The following is a 17,090-nucleotide window of genomic DNA, read 5'->3' as shown; positions in this document are numbered from 1 at the left end:
AGAGGTGTTTATCTCTGTTGGCGCGATGCATGGAGAAGCCCGAAGGCTGAACCGATTCTGACAACATATCCCGAGAGAGCCATGTTTCCGTGAAACAGAGAATGTTACAATCTCTGATGTCTCTCTGGAAGGAAACCCATGCTCAAATTTCATCTACCTTTTTATCAAGAGACATGGGCGAGTAATATACTCATAATCGGTGGGCGATGTGCACATCTACGGAGCCTGACCAGGAGGCAGCTCCGTCTGCCCATTCTGCGGCGCTGTTGTTTTGGATCGGCTTCTGGGATTAGATCCATTGTTCTGGGTGGTGGTCCAAACAGAGGATCCTCTTCGGGAAAGTCGTATTCCTGTTCGTAATGTTGGTAAGTTGACGTCACTCTTATATCCAATAGTTCTTCCCGGTTGTATGTAATAAGACTTAAGATTTCCTGGGGTAACAATCTAAGAAATAATACATAAAAAAACGAAATACTTCCTGGGGAAGTAAGGACTCGAAGCGAGGTGACCATCTCTGTTGGCGCCATTTTTCCATCATTGAATGAACTACAGGACAAAATATAACCAAAAAACACCTGAGGTGTTCATGGTATCCTCAATGAAATTATAAAATATACAGATCACAAATTCCAATTGGCTATACTTAAACTCTTTAACATCATCCTTAACTCTGGCATCTTCCCCAATATTTGGAACAAGGACTGATCACCCCAATCCTCAAAAGTGGAGACAAATTTGACCCCAATAACTACTGTGGGATATGCATTAAAAACAGCAACCTTGGGAAAATCCTCTGCATTATTATTTACAGCAGACTCGTACATTTCCTCAATGAAAACAATGTACTGAGCAAATGTCAAAATTTTACAGTACGACAAACCACGTATTCACCCTACACACCCTAATTGACAAACAAACCAAAACAAAGGAAAAGTCTTCTCATGCTTTGTTGATTTCAAAAAAGCTTTTGACTCAATTTGGCATGAGGATCTGCTATACAAATTGATGGAAAGTGGTGTGGATGGAAAAACATACGACATTATAAAATCCATGTACAAATGTGTGGTTAAAACTGGCAAAAAAACACACAAAAAGGTCCAGTTTCCAGGACCACAAATACAAATTCCATCTAGACACCATTGCCCTAGAGCACACAAAAAACTAAACATACCTTAGCCTAAACATCAGCACCACAAGTAACTTCCACACAGCTGTGAACGGCCTTCTATGCCATCAAAAGGAACATTAAATTTGACATACCAATTAGGATCTGGCTAAAAATACTTGAATCAGTTATAGAACCCATTGCCCTTAATGGTTTTTGAGGTCTGGGGTCCACTCACCAAACTAGAATTTACAAAATGAGACAAACACCAAATTGAGGCTGCATGCAAAATTCTGCACAAATATCCTTAGTGTACAACGTAAAACACCAAATAATGCATGCAGAGCAGAATTAGGCCGATACCCACTAATGATCAAAATCCAGAAAAGAGCCGTTAAATTCTACAACCACCTAAAAGGAAGCGATTCCCAAACCTTCCATAACAAAGCCACAGCCTACAGAGAGATGAACTTGGGGAAGAGTCCCCTAAGCAAGCTGGTCCTGGGGCTCAATTCACAAACACAAACAGATCCCACAGAGCCCCAGGACAGCAGCACAATTAGACCCAACCAAATCATGAGAAAACAAAAAGATAATTACTTGACACATTGGAAAGAATTAACAAAGAATCAGAGCAAACTAGAATGCTATTTGGCCCTAAACAGAGAGTACACAGTGGCAGAATACCTGACCACTGTGACTGACCCAAACTTAAGGAAAGCTTTGACTATGTACAGACTCAGTGAGCATAGCCTTGCTATTGAGAAAGGCCGTCGTAGGCAGACCTGGCTCTCAAGAGAAGCAGGCTATGTGCACACTGCCCACAAAATGAGGTGGAATCTGAGCTGCACTTCCTAACCTCCTGCCCAATGTACGACCATATTAGAGACACATATTTCCCTCAGATTACACAAGACACACAAAGAATTAAAAAACAAACCCAATTTTGATAAACTCCCATATCTATTGGGTGAAATACCACAGTCCACAATCACAGCAGTAACATTTGTGACCTGTTTCCACAAGAAAACATCAACCACTGAAGAACAAACACCATTGTAAATACAACCCATATTTATGCTTATTTAATTTCCCTTTTGCACTTTAGCTATTTGCACATCGTTACACCACCGTATACAGAAATAATATGACATTTGAAATTTCTTTATTCTTTTGGAACTTTTGTTAGGTAATGTTTACTGTAGATTTTAATAGTTTATTTCACTTTTGTATATTATCTCCTTCACTTGCTTTGGCAATGTTAACATATGTTTCCTATGCCAATAAAGCCCTTAAATTGACATTGAATTATTGAACTGAGAGAGAGGCAGAGAGAGGGAGAGAAAAGGGGGAGGGATAGGTAAAACATTTGTAAAAACACGTCTATTATGTAGCAGATGACGAAACGAAGCGCGACGGAGAGTGCAAACACATCAATAACAATCTAAATATGATAACAGTGTTGTTATTGACAGAGAACTCTGCTCTCTCTCTCTCTGACATCTGGTTTGATGTTCTTCCGCTGACGGCCTTTGAAAACGAACCTTCAAAGTAATGTTTTTCTAACTAGAAAAAGATGAAGTCATGTGTTGAATAAGAGTCTGATCTGTTTTGACTTTCAGATCATAATGAAATAGAGACATGGACAGGGGAACTATCCTCCACCTCCAGTCTTCTAGGAGAGGGTTTCCCAGAATACAGCTCTCCTACATCAGCATCATAGATCAGCAGTGCTACTCTTTTTGATTATGGGCGTACATGCCGTAACCTTGGTGACAGCAGACGTACCAGTTTGACGTTCTTGTTGTTAAAGTAAAAGTAAAGTATTACGTTTCAAGAATCAACGGTCAAGTACTAACAGTTAATTGAAGTCAGAAGTCATCTGTTTACAGCTAAAGTACGGTACTGACCAGTTTGATGTCCTTGTTGCCCACGATGGCGCTGAACTCAGAAAGATCCCTCATCAGGCCGTTGAGAACCTCAGCGATGCGTTTCCTCTGATGACCACTCACTTCCTGTAGACGACACAACTCCGCCTCAATACGCATCAGGTGGGCCTGGGGGGAAAGAAGAAGAAGACATTATTAGTATTTTTCATTTCTCCCAAACCCCCACATACAGACACCCACCAAAGAACTAAAGGAGGGGAGGGAGGGAGCACAGAGGGAGCACAGAGGGAGCAGAGAGGGAGCAGAGAGGGAGCACAAAGGGAGCAGAGAGGGAGCACAGAGAGAGCAGAGAGGGAGCACAGAGAGAGCAGAGAGGGAGCAGAGAGAGAGCAGAGAGGGAGCAGAGAGGGAGCAGAGAGGGAGCAGAGAGGGAGCACAGAGAGAGCAGAGAGGGAGCAGAGAGGGAGCAGAGAGGGAGAAGAGAGGGAGCACAGAGAGAGCAGAGAGGGAGCAGAGAGGGAGCAGAGAGGGAGCACAGAGGGAGCACAGAGGGAGCAGAGAGGGAGCAGAGAGGGAGCACAGGGGGAGCACAGGGGGAGCACAGGGGGAGCACAGGGGGAGCACAGACAGCTACCATAGAATGACCAATAGATGGATGGCTGGATGGATGGACGGACGGACGGACGGACGAACGAACGGATGGATGAACGGATGGATTGATGAACAGATGGATGGATGGATGGACTTTAGAGGTATAGCCTACCATTTTCTTGGCCAGTTCCTCAGCTAGTAGTTTGTTCTGCAGACTCTTGTCCTCTACCTCCTGGCTCTTCTGATCGTAGTTAACAGCCAGCTCCTCCAAGGCCTGCAGAACCTCCCTGACCTCCGCCTTGGCAACCTCACTCTCCATCTGCAGCCTGCCAAGGTCCCCAGACACCTTCTCACTGTCCCCACGGGACAAGGCAAGGAGCTGGGAGAGAAACAGAGAAACAGAGAAACAGACAGCACCGTCAGATAAAACCCAGCTCCCCAGACACCTTCTCACTGTCCCCACGGGACAAGGCAAGGAGCTGTGTAGTTTTTTTTTTCTTGTGTTCTTTTTCTTTGTGTTCTTGAACGTATCCCTGTCTCTTGTGTTCTGGAACGTAGCCCTGTTTCTTTGTGTTCTGGAACGTAGCCCTGCTTCTTTGTGTTCTGGAACGTAGCCCTGTTTCTTTGTGTTCTGGAACGTAGCCCTGCTTCTTTGTGTTCTGGAACGTAGCCCTGTTTCTTTGTGTTCTGGGACGTAGCCCTGTCTTTCATTTTTGTTTATTGATTTCACCTGTTTTTGTTTCTCACCTGGTCTCATCAGCTCCCTATTTAGTTCAGATCTTTCTGTTTGTATGGTTTTGAGGTATTGTTTGTTTTTGACTGCCTACCTGTGTTTGACCATTGCCTGCGACCACGATTCGTGGCTTTTGCAAAGGCTTATAAACATCTGCCGCACACTGCGTGTGAATCTACTCCTTTTTCTCCCAGAGTATTCATTACAACCTGGGAGAGTGTCGGGTTGTGAATATCATTAATGTGTTTGTTATTTTATAAAATAATGACATACCACGTTTAATTATTACGCAATTAAATGAATCATATAACAATTAATTAAGTAGTAATCTGGGGCACCACAAAGTGATTTAATGAGTTACTATCTCCCGACTAAACTCTAAAGATATAAAAACATCTCTTACATCAGTCACAGTCAATTCATTCATTCTTATTTACCTACCAGTCTCATTATGAATGTTGCAAAAAATTATTGGATATCTGCACGAACCCCCTCATAAATTATGCATCAGCGATATACACATTGGTTTAATTATTTATTTACTAACTAACTAAATAATCAAACAGAATTACATAAACACACAAACAGGATAGCTTACACATTGATTACTACGCAATGAAAAGTCCCTAGTGGACTAAACCGTTATGACGGCTTGTTACACAAAATGGCGGACTCGAGAAAGAAAGGGAGAGACAAAGGAATTCCACTATCGTACAGCTGATAACTATGCTCATGGAAATGCAAATACTTTGCACATGAACGGCTGCTCATTCGAAAGAATTGCAATGTACATATTTACATGTGTATGTCTTTGCTGTCTCTGTTGAAAACACTCGATCCATCTACGGGGAATAATTCAACAGAAAGTCTCTGGTCTTGTAAATCTCTGGTTGTCTACCAGAGGTCACTTTGTCCTTTGTAGCTGTACCTTCTCTGTCTCGGAGTGTCTGTTAAACCGGTTCTTCCAGAGGAAGTGTTCGTTAAAATGGATCTTTCAGAGTACCACCCGGTGGTTCTCTGTAGAGTTTACTAGACTAGAGTACTTAAACAGCTGAATGTTCCTGTTTAGTCTTCTTCTTCGAGGGAGAGTTTCAGAGTTTCAGAGTTTCTAACCATTTCATACCTTTCAGATCTAACACTGTCGGTCACGCTGGTCTAATGTAGAGCTAGAACCAATTTATACGCCCGTAGAAACCCGACAATGTACTGGTCTCTAGAGATTTAAATTCCTATAATTTCAACGTGCAGCCACGCTCCATGTTTTTTCTGGTCTGCTAGAATCTAATCATTCATGACGTCCGGTTCAACACCGTCCACCTGCTTGGTCTAATATGTTAATTCTTCACGAGGAGTTTTATGTACGACTACATAATATCTGTGCTCACGTGGGCGTGGTCACTTACTGGGTATAACTTTAATATGATTTTTTTTTACTAATTTAGAAGGCTAACATCACATTTCATCTTCTCACAAATAGTTTCATATTTAATCCTATAAATTCCTCAACATTTAGAAGTAAACCTGACAACTGGGAAATGTTTTCAGAGATACAGTTATGTTTTTCTACAGTCTTTAATGACATCAAAAAATCGTAATGAATTCCACAGGATTGTTCTTTAAATGGGGCTGCAGGGTAGCCTAGTGGTTAGAGCGTTGGACTAGTAACCGAAAGGTTGCAAGTTTGAATCCCCGAGCTGACAAAGTACAAATCTGTCGTTCTACCCCTGAAAAAGACAGTTAACCCACTGTTCCTAGACCGTCATTGAAAATAAGAATTTGTTCTTACTGACTTGCCTAGTTAAATAAAGGTTAAAAAAAGTACCCACAGACCATTCCAAATGTTTGGATTACAGAAATATTGTTTCCTTATCCAATCTTGGATGTCACAGTACTACAAAATCTCTCTCTGTTGTAACAAAGGGATTCTTAACTTCCAATTCTGCAGAGTGGAACAGAGAGCGTTCCTGCAGGTATTTACAACCGTCATAAAATGGCCAGAGAGAGAGAGAGAGAGAGAGAGAGAGAGAGAGAGAGAGAGAGAGAGAGAGAGAGAGAGAGAGAGACCTTGGTTGGTCTGTCCCCAACTAAGGAGGTCCTACAGCAGCACCTAGATCTTCTGCACATATTCTGCCAGACCTGGGCTCTGACAGTAAATCTCAGTATGACCAAAATAATGATGTTCCAAAAAAGGTCCAGTTGCCAGGACCACAAATACAAATTCCATCTAGACACCGTTGCCCTAGAGCACACAAAAAAACTATACACACCGTGGCCTAAACATCAGCGCCACAAGTAACTTCCACAAAGCTGTGAACGATCTCAGAGACAAGGCAAGAAGGACATTCTATGCCATCAAAATGAACATAAAATTTGAAATACCAATTAGGATCTGGCAAAAAAATACTTGAATCAGTTATAGAACCCATTGTCCTTTATGGTTGAGGTCTGGGTTCCGCTCACCAACCAAGAATTCACAAAATGGGACAAACACAAAATTGAGACTCTGCATGCAGAATTCTGCTAGAAATATCGTCTGTGTACAACGTAGAACACCAAATAATGCACGCAGAGCAGAATTAGGCCGATACCCTCAAATGATCAAAATCTAGAAAAGAGACGTTAAATTCTACAACCACCTCAAAGGAAGCGATTCCCAAACCTTCCATAACAAAGCCATCACCTTCAGAGAGATGAACTTGGAGAAGAGTCCCCTAAGCAAGCTGATCCTGGGGCTCTGTTCACAAACACAAACAGACCCCACAGAGCCCCAGGACAGCAACACAATTAGACCCAACCAAATCATGAAAAAACAAAAAGATAATTACTTGACACATTGGAAAGAATTAACAAAAAATGAAAGCAAACTAGAATGCTATTTGGCCCTAAACAGAGAGTACAGAGTGGCAGAATACCTGACCACTGTGACTGACTCAAACTTAAGAAAAGCTTTGACTATGTACAGACTCAGTGAGCATAGCCTTGCTATTGAGAAAGGTCGCCGTTCAAGAGAAGCAGGCTATGTGCACACTGCCCACAAAATGAGATGGAAACTGAGCTGCACTTCCTAACCTAATGCCTAATGTATGACCATATTAGAGACACATATTTCCCTCAGATTACACAGACCCACAAAGAATTCGAAAACAAACCCGATTTTGATAAACCCCCATATATACTGGGAGAAATACCACAGTGTGCCATCTCAGTAGCATGATTTGTGACCTGTTGCCACAAGTAAAGGTCAACCACTGAACAAACAAACACCATTGTAAATACAATCCATATTTATGCTTATTTATGTTCCCTTTTGTACTTTAACCATTTGTACATTGTTACAACACTGTATATATACATACTATGACAATTGTAATGTCTTTATTCTTTTGGAACTTCTGTGAGTGTAATGTTTACTGTTCATTTTTATATATATATATATATATATATATATATATATATATATATATATAAAAATGAACAGTAAAAAAAGTGTAATGTTTACTGTTCATTTTTATATATATATATATATATATATATATATATATATATATAAAAATGAACAGTAAACATTACACTCACAGAGTATATATATATAAAGGGAGATAGAGAGAGGGGGAGAGAGAGAGAGGGGGAGGAAGATAGAGAGAGAAATATATATATAGAGAGAGGGAGATATATAGATAGAGTAAGATAGAGAGAGAGAGGGAGATATATAGATAGAGTAAGATAGATTGGGTAAAAGAGGAAATAAAGAAAGTCTTCTACTGTACCTTTTCCTCTGGGGGGCTTGAGGAAGATAGAGGAAGATACTGTAGAGAGATAGAGGGAGATAGAGAGATAGAGGAAGATACTGTAGAGAGATAGAGGAAGATACTGTAGAGAGATAGAGGAAGGTAGAGAGATAGAGGAAGATACTGTAGAGAGATAGAGGAAGGTAGAGAGATAGAGGAAGATACTGTAGAGAGATAGAGGAAGATACTGCAAAGAGATAGAGGAAGATAGCGAGATAGAGGAAGATACTGCAGAGAGTTAGAGGAAGATAGAGAGATAGAGGAAGATACTGCAGAGAGATAGAGGAAGATACTGCAGAGAGATAGAGGAAGATAGATGAGGAAATAAAGATAATGTCTTCTACCTCTTCCTGGTCCAGCATCTGTTCCTTAAGCTTCTCTACCAGCTGACTCTGCTGGTTGATCTCATCGTCCTGTGTAGACACACACACACACACACACACACACACACACACACACACACACACACACACACACACACACACACACACACACACACACACACACACACACACACACACACACACACACACACACACACACAAAACAGTTATGTTGTACAGAGCCTTATGGGTAAAATTGTTCATCATGCATCTCCATCAGAGACAAACACCCTCCATTTATGTCACATCAAACACAAACTTCACGAGCACGTTTCCTTGTGTGTCTGAACCCTGACCTTGTCATCCAGCTGTTTGTAGAGTTTGCGTATTTCCTCCTCGTACTTCTGTCTCTCCTCCTCTGAAATCCTGATCACTATGGAAGAGGAACTGTCTTCACTGGGAAGTCGACTCAGACTGGAAGAGGAACTATATTCTCTGGGAAGTCGACCCAGGCTATCTTCTCTGGGTATCAGACACTCGACCGGCACAGCCCCGGGACTCAACAGATCCAGCTCAGGAACATCTTCACCTGGTGGGGGTCAATGGATCATGAGGAGGACAGACCACATTGGGGGAGAATATACTGTGTGTGGGATGTGTGTGTGTGGGATGTGTGTGTGTGTGTGTGTGTGTGTGTGTGTGTGTGTGCGTGTGTGTGTGTGTGTGTGTGTATATGTGTGTGTGTGTGTGTGTATATGTGTGTGTGTGTGTGTGTGTGTGTGTGTGTGTGTGTGTGTGTGTGTGTGTGTGTGTGTGTGTGTGTGTGTGTGTGTGTGTGTGTGTGTCTATAACATTAATGTGTGTGTTCTCCTCACAGACTAGCCCATTGAGAGTAATGAATGCTATTAGGTCTGCTCTGTGGATTACTGACAGGTCTGCTCTGGGGATTACTAAAATATAAGAATGCATAAAACTCTATTTTCGGCTAGCGTTATGGCAGCGCAAGTGTCAAACGCACGTTCGTTGTCCATTTTGACCTGTTAAAGCCAGCGCTGTGCTATTTTCAAACTGTTGCGCAATGATTGGTAATTTACCCATTTTTTCCCCCTGTGCATCAGCTCGCTTGCGCTTAGATGGGAGGGTTGGAAATATCTGAGGTGTTTCCTTAACAACGGGATCCAAAGTGCTAATTTCAGGCAGCACAGGTAGGGATATTTAAGACCAACCAAAAGCTGGTTTAGGAGGTAATGCAGTTGATTATGGCGTGAATTCTGACAGAGGAAACGTAGCCTTTTCAGTTGTGGAACACAAGAGATGTGCTTTTGTTGCCTGTATACTTAGACTGTGTCTTTTGCTGCCTGTGTACTTAGACTGTGTCTTTTGTTGCCTGTATACTTAAACTGTATCTTTTGTTGCCTGTATACTTCCTATTTAGAAACATAACAAACTAAAGGTCCCCCCCCCCCCCCCCCATTTCGCTTCATTTGATTAGAAACCAAGCCAAATCTTAATCACCAAAAGCTTTAATAAAAGATCAAGTCTAAGAGAAGCAAAACGGTGAGCTGACATTCCCATTTTATTCTTATATGCCCACGGGGAGCAATGACGCTGCCTGTAAGTGTATTTAGACAGAGCATATTAAAACAAGTTGTTTTGTTTCGTTTCGTTAAGAACAAGTTGCTCTCTTCTCAGGTTTTATATCAGTGTAAATGCTATGTAGACCTAGCCCCTATATCAGTATGAATGATATGTAGACCTAGCCCCTATATCAGTATGAATGCTATGTAGACCTAGCCCCTATATCAGTGTGAATTCTATGTAGACCTAGCCCCTATATAAGTGTGAATGCTATATAGACCTAGCCCCTATATCAGTGTAAATGCTATGTAGACCTAGCCCCTATATCAGTATGAATGCTATGTAGACCTAGCCCCTATATCAGTGTGAATGCTATGTAGACCTAGCCCCTATATCAGTATGACTGCTATGTAGACCTAGCCCCTAAATCTGTATGAATGCTATGTAGACCAAGCCCCTATATCAGTATGAATGCTATGTAGACCTAGCCCCTATATCAGTATGAATGTTATGTAGACCTAGCCCCTAAATCAGTATGAATGCTATGTAGACCTAGCCCACTATATCAGTATGAATGCTATGAAGACCTACTATGTAGACCTAGCTCCTATATCAGTGTGAATGCTATGTAGTCCTAGCCCCTATATCAGTATGAATGCTATGTAGACCTAGCCCCTATATCAGTGTGAATGCTATGTAAACCTAGCCCCTATATCAGTATGAATGCTATGTAGACCTAGCCCCTATATCAGTATGACTGCTATGTAGACCTAGCCCCTAAATCTGTATGAATGCTATGTAGACCTAGCCCCTATATCAGTATGAATGCTATGTAGACCTAGCCCCTAAATCAGTATGAATGCTATGTAGACCTAGCCCACTATATCAGTATGACTGCTATGTAGACCTACTATGTAGACCTAGCCCCTAAATCAGTGTGAATGCTATGTAGTCCTAGCCCCTATATCAGTATGAATGCTATGTAGACCTAGCCCCTATATCAGTGTGAATGCTATGTAGACCTAGCCCCCTATATCAGTGTGAATGCTATGTAGACCTAGCCCCCTATATCAGTGTGAATGCTATGTAGACCTAGCCCCTATATCAGTGTGAATGCTATGTAGACCTAGCCCCTATATCAGTGTAAATGCTATGTAGACCTAGCCCCTATATCAGTATGAATGCTATGTAGACCTAGCCCCTATATCAGTGTGAATGCTACGTAAACCTAGCCCCTATATCAGTATGAATGCTATGTAGACCTAGCCACTATATCAGTATGAATGCTATGTAGACCTAGCCCCTAAATCTGTATGAATGCTATGTAGACCTAGCCCCTATATCAGTATGAATGTTATGTAGACCTAGCCCCTAAATCAGTATGAATGCTATGTAGACCTAGCCCACTATATCAGTATGAATGCTATGTAGACCTACTATGTAGACCTAGCTCCTATATCAGTATGAATGCTATGTAGTCCTAGCCCCTATATCAGTATGAATGCTATGTAGACCTAGCCCCTATATCAGTATGAATGCTATGTAGACCTAGCCCCTATATCAGTATGAATGCTATGTAGACCTAGCCCCTATATCAGTGTGAATTCTATGTAGACCTAGCCCCTACATAAGTGTGAATGCTATATAGACCTAGCCCCTATATCAGTGTAAATGCTATGTAGACCTAGCCCCTATATCAGTATGAATGCTATGTAGACCTAGCCCCTATATCAGTGTGAATGCTATGTAGACCTAGCCCCTATATCAGTATGACTGCTATGTAGACCTAGCCCCTAAATCTGTATGAATGCTATGTAGAACAAGCCCCTATATCAGTATGAATGCTATGTAGACCTAGCCCCTATATCAGTATGAATGTTATGTAGACCTAGCCCCTAAATCAGTATGAATGCTATGTAGACCTAGCCCACTATATCAGTATGAATGCTATGAAGACCTACTATGTAGACCTAGCTCCTATATCAGTGTGAATGCTATGTAGTCCTAGCCCCTATATCAGTATGAATGCTATGTAGACCTAGCCCCTATATCAGTGTGAATGCTATGTAAACCTAGCCCCTATATCAGTATGAATGCTATGTAGACCTAGCCCCTATATCAGTATGACTGCTATGTAGACCTAGCCCCTAAATCTGTATGAATGCTATGTAGACCTAGCCCCTATATCAGTATGAATGCTATGTAGACCTAGCCCCTAAATCAGTATGAATGCTATGTAGACCTAGCCCACTATATCAGTATGACTGCTATGTAGACCTACTATGTAGACCTAGCCCCTAAATCAGTGTGAATGCTATGTAGTCCTAGCCCCTATATCAGTATGAATGCTATGTAGACCTAGCCCCTATATCAGTGTGAATGCTATGTAGACCTAGCCCCCTATATCAGTGTGAATGCTATGTAGACCTAGCCCCCTATATCAGTGTGAATGCTATGTAGACCTAGCCCCTATATCAGTGTGAATGCTATGTAGACCTAGCCCCTATATCAGTGTAAATGCTATGTAGACCTAGCCCCTATATCAGTATGAATGCTATGTAGACCTAGCCCCTATATCAGTGTGAATGCTACGTAAACCTAGCCCCTATATCAGTATGAATGCTATGTAGACCTAGCCACTATATCAGTATGAATGCTATGTAGACCTAGCCCCTAAATCTGTATGAATGCTATGTAGACCTAGCCCCTATATCAGTATGAATGTTATGTAGACCTAGCCCCTAAATCAGTATGAATGCTATGTAGACCTAGCCCACTATATCAGTATGAATGCTATGTAGACCTACTATGTAGACCTAGCTCCTATATCAGTATGAATGCTATGTAGTCCTAGCCCCTATATCAGTATGAATGCTATGTAGACCTAGCCCCTATATCAGTGTGAATGCTATGTAGACCTAGCCCCTATATCAGTATGAATGCTATGTAGACCTAGCCCCTATATCAGTGTGAATGCTATGTAGACCTAGCCCATATATCAGTGTGAATGCTATGTAGACCTAGCCCCTATATAAGTGTGAATGCTATGTAGACCTAGCCCCTATATCAGTATGAATGCTATGTAGACCTAGCCCCCTATATCAGTATGAAAGCTATGTAGACCTAGCCCCTATATCAGTGTGAATGCTATGTAGACCTAGCCCCCTATATCAGTGTGAATGCTATGTAGACCTAGCCCCTATATCTGTGTGAATGCTATGTAGACCTAGCCCCTATATCAGTGTGAATGCTATGTAGACCTAGCCCCTATATCAGTGTAAATGCTATGTAGACCTAGCCCCTATATCAGTATGAATGCTATGTAGACCTAGCCCCTATATAAGTGTGAATGCTATGTAGACCTAGCCCCCTATATCAGTGTGAATGCTATGTAGACCTAGCCCCCTACATCAGTGTGAATGTTATGTAGACCTAGCCCCCTATATCAGTATGAATGCTATGTAGACCTAGCCCCCTATATCAGTATGAATGCTATGTAGACCTAGCCCCCTATATCAGTATGAATGCTATGTAGACCTAGCCCCTATATCAGTATGAATTCTATGTAGACCTAGCCCCTATATCAGTATGAATGCTATGTAGACCTAGCCCCTATTTCAGTGTAAATGCTATGTAGACCTAGCCCCCTATATCAGTATGAATGCTATGTAGACCTAGCCCCCTATATCAGTATGAATGCTATGTAGACCTAGCCCCTATATCAGTGTGAATGCTATGTAGACCTAGCCCCTATTTCAGTGTAAATGCTATGTAGACCTAGCCCCCTATATCAGTATGAATGCTATGTAGACCTAGCCCCCTATATCAGTGTGAATGCTATGTAGACCTAGCCCCCTATATCAGTGTAAATGCTATGTAGACCTAGCCCCTATATCAGTGTGAATGCTATGTAGACCTAGCCCCTATATCAGTATGAATGCTATGTAGACCTATCCCCTATATCAGTATGAATGCTATGTAGACCTAGCCCCTATATCAGTATGAATGCTATGTAGACCTAGCCCCTATATCAGTATGAATGCTATGTAGACCTAGCCCCTATATCAGTGTGAATGCTAAGTAGACCTAGCCCCCTATATCAGTGTGAATGCTATGTAGACCTAGCCCCTATATCAGTGTGAATGCTATGTAGACCTAGCCCATATATCAGTGTGAATGCTATGTAGACCTAGCCCATATATCAGTATGAATGCTATGTAGACCTAGCCCCTATGTCAGTGTGAATGCTATGTAGACCTAACCCCTATATAAGTGTGAATGCTATGTAGACCTAGCCCCTATATAAGTGTGAATGCTATGTAGACCTAGCCCCTATATCAGTGTAAATGCTATGTAGACCTAGCCCCTATATCAGTATGAATGCTATGTAGACCTAGCCCCTATATCAGTGTGAATGCTATGTAGACCTAACCCCTATATAAGTCTGAATGCTATGTAGACCTAGCCCCTATATCTGTGTGAATGCTATGTAGACCTAGCCCCTATATCAGTGTGAATGCTATGTAGACCTAGCCCCTATATCAGTGTGAATGCTATGTAGACCTAGTGCATGCTCGAGTCTGTGTATGAGTGTGTGTGTGTGAGTGCATGCTCGAGTCTGTGTATGAGTGTGTGTGTATGTGTGCTACTTGACGTGCCTGTTCCGTGGGCGGCCTCCCCGTTCCTCCATTGGTTCAGCTCAGCCTCCAGTCTCTGGACCGTCTCCTTCATCAACCTGTTCTTCTCCTTCTCCTTCCCGTACTTCTTCTTCCACTGTTCTGCTGTCAGCTCCAGGTTCACTGAGGCCTTGTTCCTGATGGTCTTAGCTCTGGGAGAGGAGAGACATAATTCAATCAATTCCACATAGCAATAACAATTATATTTGATTCAAACTTCATTGGTCCCCACAGGGAAATTCGTTGCGCAGCCAGCAGTTTTTAAAATGAATAAAACTCGTTCAAAATCAACAGTATTATTAATAGTTTTCCCCCCCCACGGTTTAATAAAGTCACAGAATGGTTTTGGGTCTTGTAAATTACTAATTGTTTCATTTAGACTGACTCCACAGGGATGTTTGTGCCAGTGGAGGCTCCTCAAAGGAGGAAGGTGTTTGTGCCAGTGGAGGAGGAACGGGAGGACCTCAGAGGAGGAACGGGAGGACCAGTGGAGGCTCCTCAGAGGAGGAAGGTGTTTGACCAGAGGAGGCTCCTCAGAGGAGGAAGGTGTTTGACCAGAGGAGGCTCCTCAGAGGAGGAATGGGAGGACCAGTGGAGGCTCCTCAGAGGAGGAAGGTGTTTGACCAGAGGAGGCTCCTCAGAGGAGGAATGGGAGGACCGGTGGAGGCTCCTCAGAGGAGGAATGGGAGGACCGGTGGAGGCTCCTCAGAGGAGGAACGGGAGGACCGGTGGAGGCTCCTCAGAGGAGGAATGGGAGGACCGGTGGACGCTCCTCAGAGGAGGAATGGGAGGACCGGTGGAGGCTCCTCAGAGGAGGAATGGGAGGACCGGTGGAGGCTCCTCAGAGGAGGAATGGGAGGACCGGTGGAGGCTCCTCAGAGGAGGAAGGTGTTTGACCAGAGGAGGCTCCTCAGAGGAGGAATGGGAGGACTGGTGGAGGCTCCTCAGAGGAGGAATGGGAGGACCAGTGGAGGCTCCTCAGAGGAGGAATGGAAGGACCGGTGGAGGCTCCTCAGAGGAGGAAGGGGAGGACCGGTGGAGGCTCCTCAGAGGAGGAATGGGAGGACCGGTAGAGGCTCCTCAGAGGAGGAACGGGAGGACCGGTGGAGGCTCCTCAGAGGAGGAATGGGAGGACCGGTGGAGGCTCCTCAGAGGAGGAATGGGAGACCCGGTGGAGGCTCCTCAGAGGAGGAACGGGAGGACCAGTGGAGGCTCCTCAGAGGAGGAAGGTGTTTGACCAGAGGAGGCTCCTCAGATGAGGAACGGGAGGACCGGTGGAGGCTCCTCAGAGGAGGAATGGGAGGACCGGTGGAGGCTCCTCAGAGGAGGAACGGGAGGACCAGTGGAGGCTCCTCAGAGGAGGTAGGTGTTTGACCAGAGGAGGCTCCTCAGAGGAGGAACGGGAGGACCGGTGGAGGCTCCTCAGAGGAGGAACGGGAGGACCGGTAGAGGCTCCTCAGAGGAGGAACGGGAGGACCAGTGGAGGCTCCTCAGAGGAGGAACGGGAGAACCGGTGGAGGCTCCTCAGAGTAGGAATGGGTGACTGTGAACAGTCAGGGTATAAACTTAATTGTGGTTTGATGATGATTCAATTCCAGTTGAGAGAAAGTCTTTATATCAGAACACATTTCAGAGGACTGTGTCAGCTCAATGAAGAGAATAATGCAGTGTGTGTGTGTGTGTGTGTGTGTGTGTGTGTGTGTGTGTGTGTGTGTGTGTGTGTGTGTGTGTGTGTGTTTTACCGTTGTCCGAACATGAGTGTGGACTTGGTCTCCTGGTCGTTGTAGCTGGACGGAGAGCAACAGATGAACATGGTGGTCCTACAGTTTCCCCCTAGAGAGTCCTGCAGGATACGGGTCATCTTACTGTCACGGTACGGGACATGGGTCTTCTACAGGGGGGAGAGGGATGGAGGGGGAGAGGGGAGGGAGAGAGAGGAGAGAGAGAGAGAGAGAGAGAGAGAGAGAGAGAGAGAGGAGAGAGAGAGAGAGAGAGAGAGGAGAGAGAGAGAGAGAGAGAGGGGAGAGAGAGGGGGGGAGAGAGAGAGAGAGAGAGAGAGAGAGAGAGAGAGAGAGAGAGAGAGAGACAGAGACAGAGAGAGAGAGAGAGTGGGGGAGAGAGGTATAATGGGGAGAGAGAGAGAGAGAGAGAGAGAGAGTGGGGGGAGAGAGAGAGAGAGAGATAGAGAGAGGGGGAGAAAGAGGGAGAGAGAGGGGAATGGGGAGATGAGGGAGAGAGAGTGAGGGGAGAGAGAGAGAGATTGAAGGGAGAGAGAGAGATTGAAGGGAGAGAGAGAGAGGGAGAAAGAGGGAGAGAGAGGGGAATGGGGAGATGAGGGAGAGAGTGTGAGGGGAGAGAGAGAGAGATTGAAGGGAGAGAGAGGGAGAGAGAGAGAGACAGAGGGGGG

The 17,090-nt window shown here is 43.8% G+C and overlaps 1 protein-coding gene across 1 annotated transcript in view; it reads right to left on the bottom strand.

Moving 5' to 3' along the window:
• Positions 1–17,090, bottom strand: part of LOC129851595 (kinesin heavy chain-like) — a 153,956-nt gene that overhangs the window by 30,906 nt on the left and 105,960 nt on the right. Inside the window, exons 10-15 of the mRNA XM_055918205.1 lie at positions 16,426–16,574; positions 14,666–14,835; positions 8,786–9,018; positions 8,451–8,519; positions 3,758–3,964; positions 3,016–3,162 (exon numbers count right to left, since the gene is read on the bottom strand). Of these exons, the coding sequence (XP_055774180.1) occupies positions 3,016–3,162; positions 3,758–3,964; positions 8,451–8,519; positions 8,786–9,018; positions 14,666–14,835; positions 16,426–16,574 (975 nt within the window). The remainder of the gene's footprint in view (positions 1–3,015; positions 3,163–3,757; positions 3,965–8,450; positions 8,520–8,785; positions 9,019–14,665; positions 14,836–16,425; positions 16,575–17,090) is intronic.

Source organism: Salvelinus fontinalis, chromosome 3, assembly GCF_029448725.1.
Source record: "Salvelinus fontinalis isolate EN_2023a chromosome 3, ASM2944872v1, whole genome shotgun sequence".
Taxonomy (NCBI): Eukaryota; Metazoa; Chordata; class Actinopteri; order Salmoniformes; family Salmonidae; genus Salvelinus; species Salvelinus fontinalis.
This window is presented reverse-complemented; position numbering and strand designations above follow the sequence as displayed.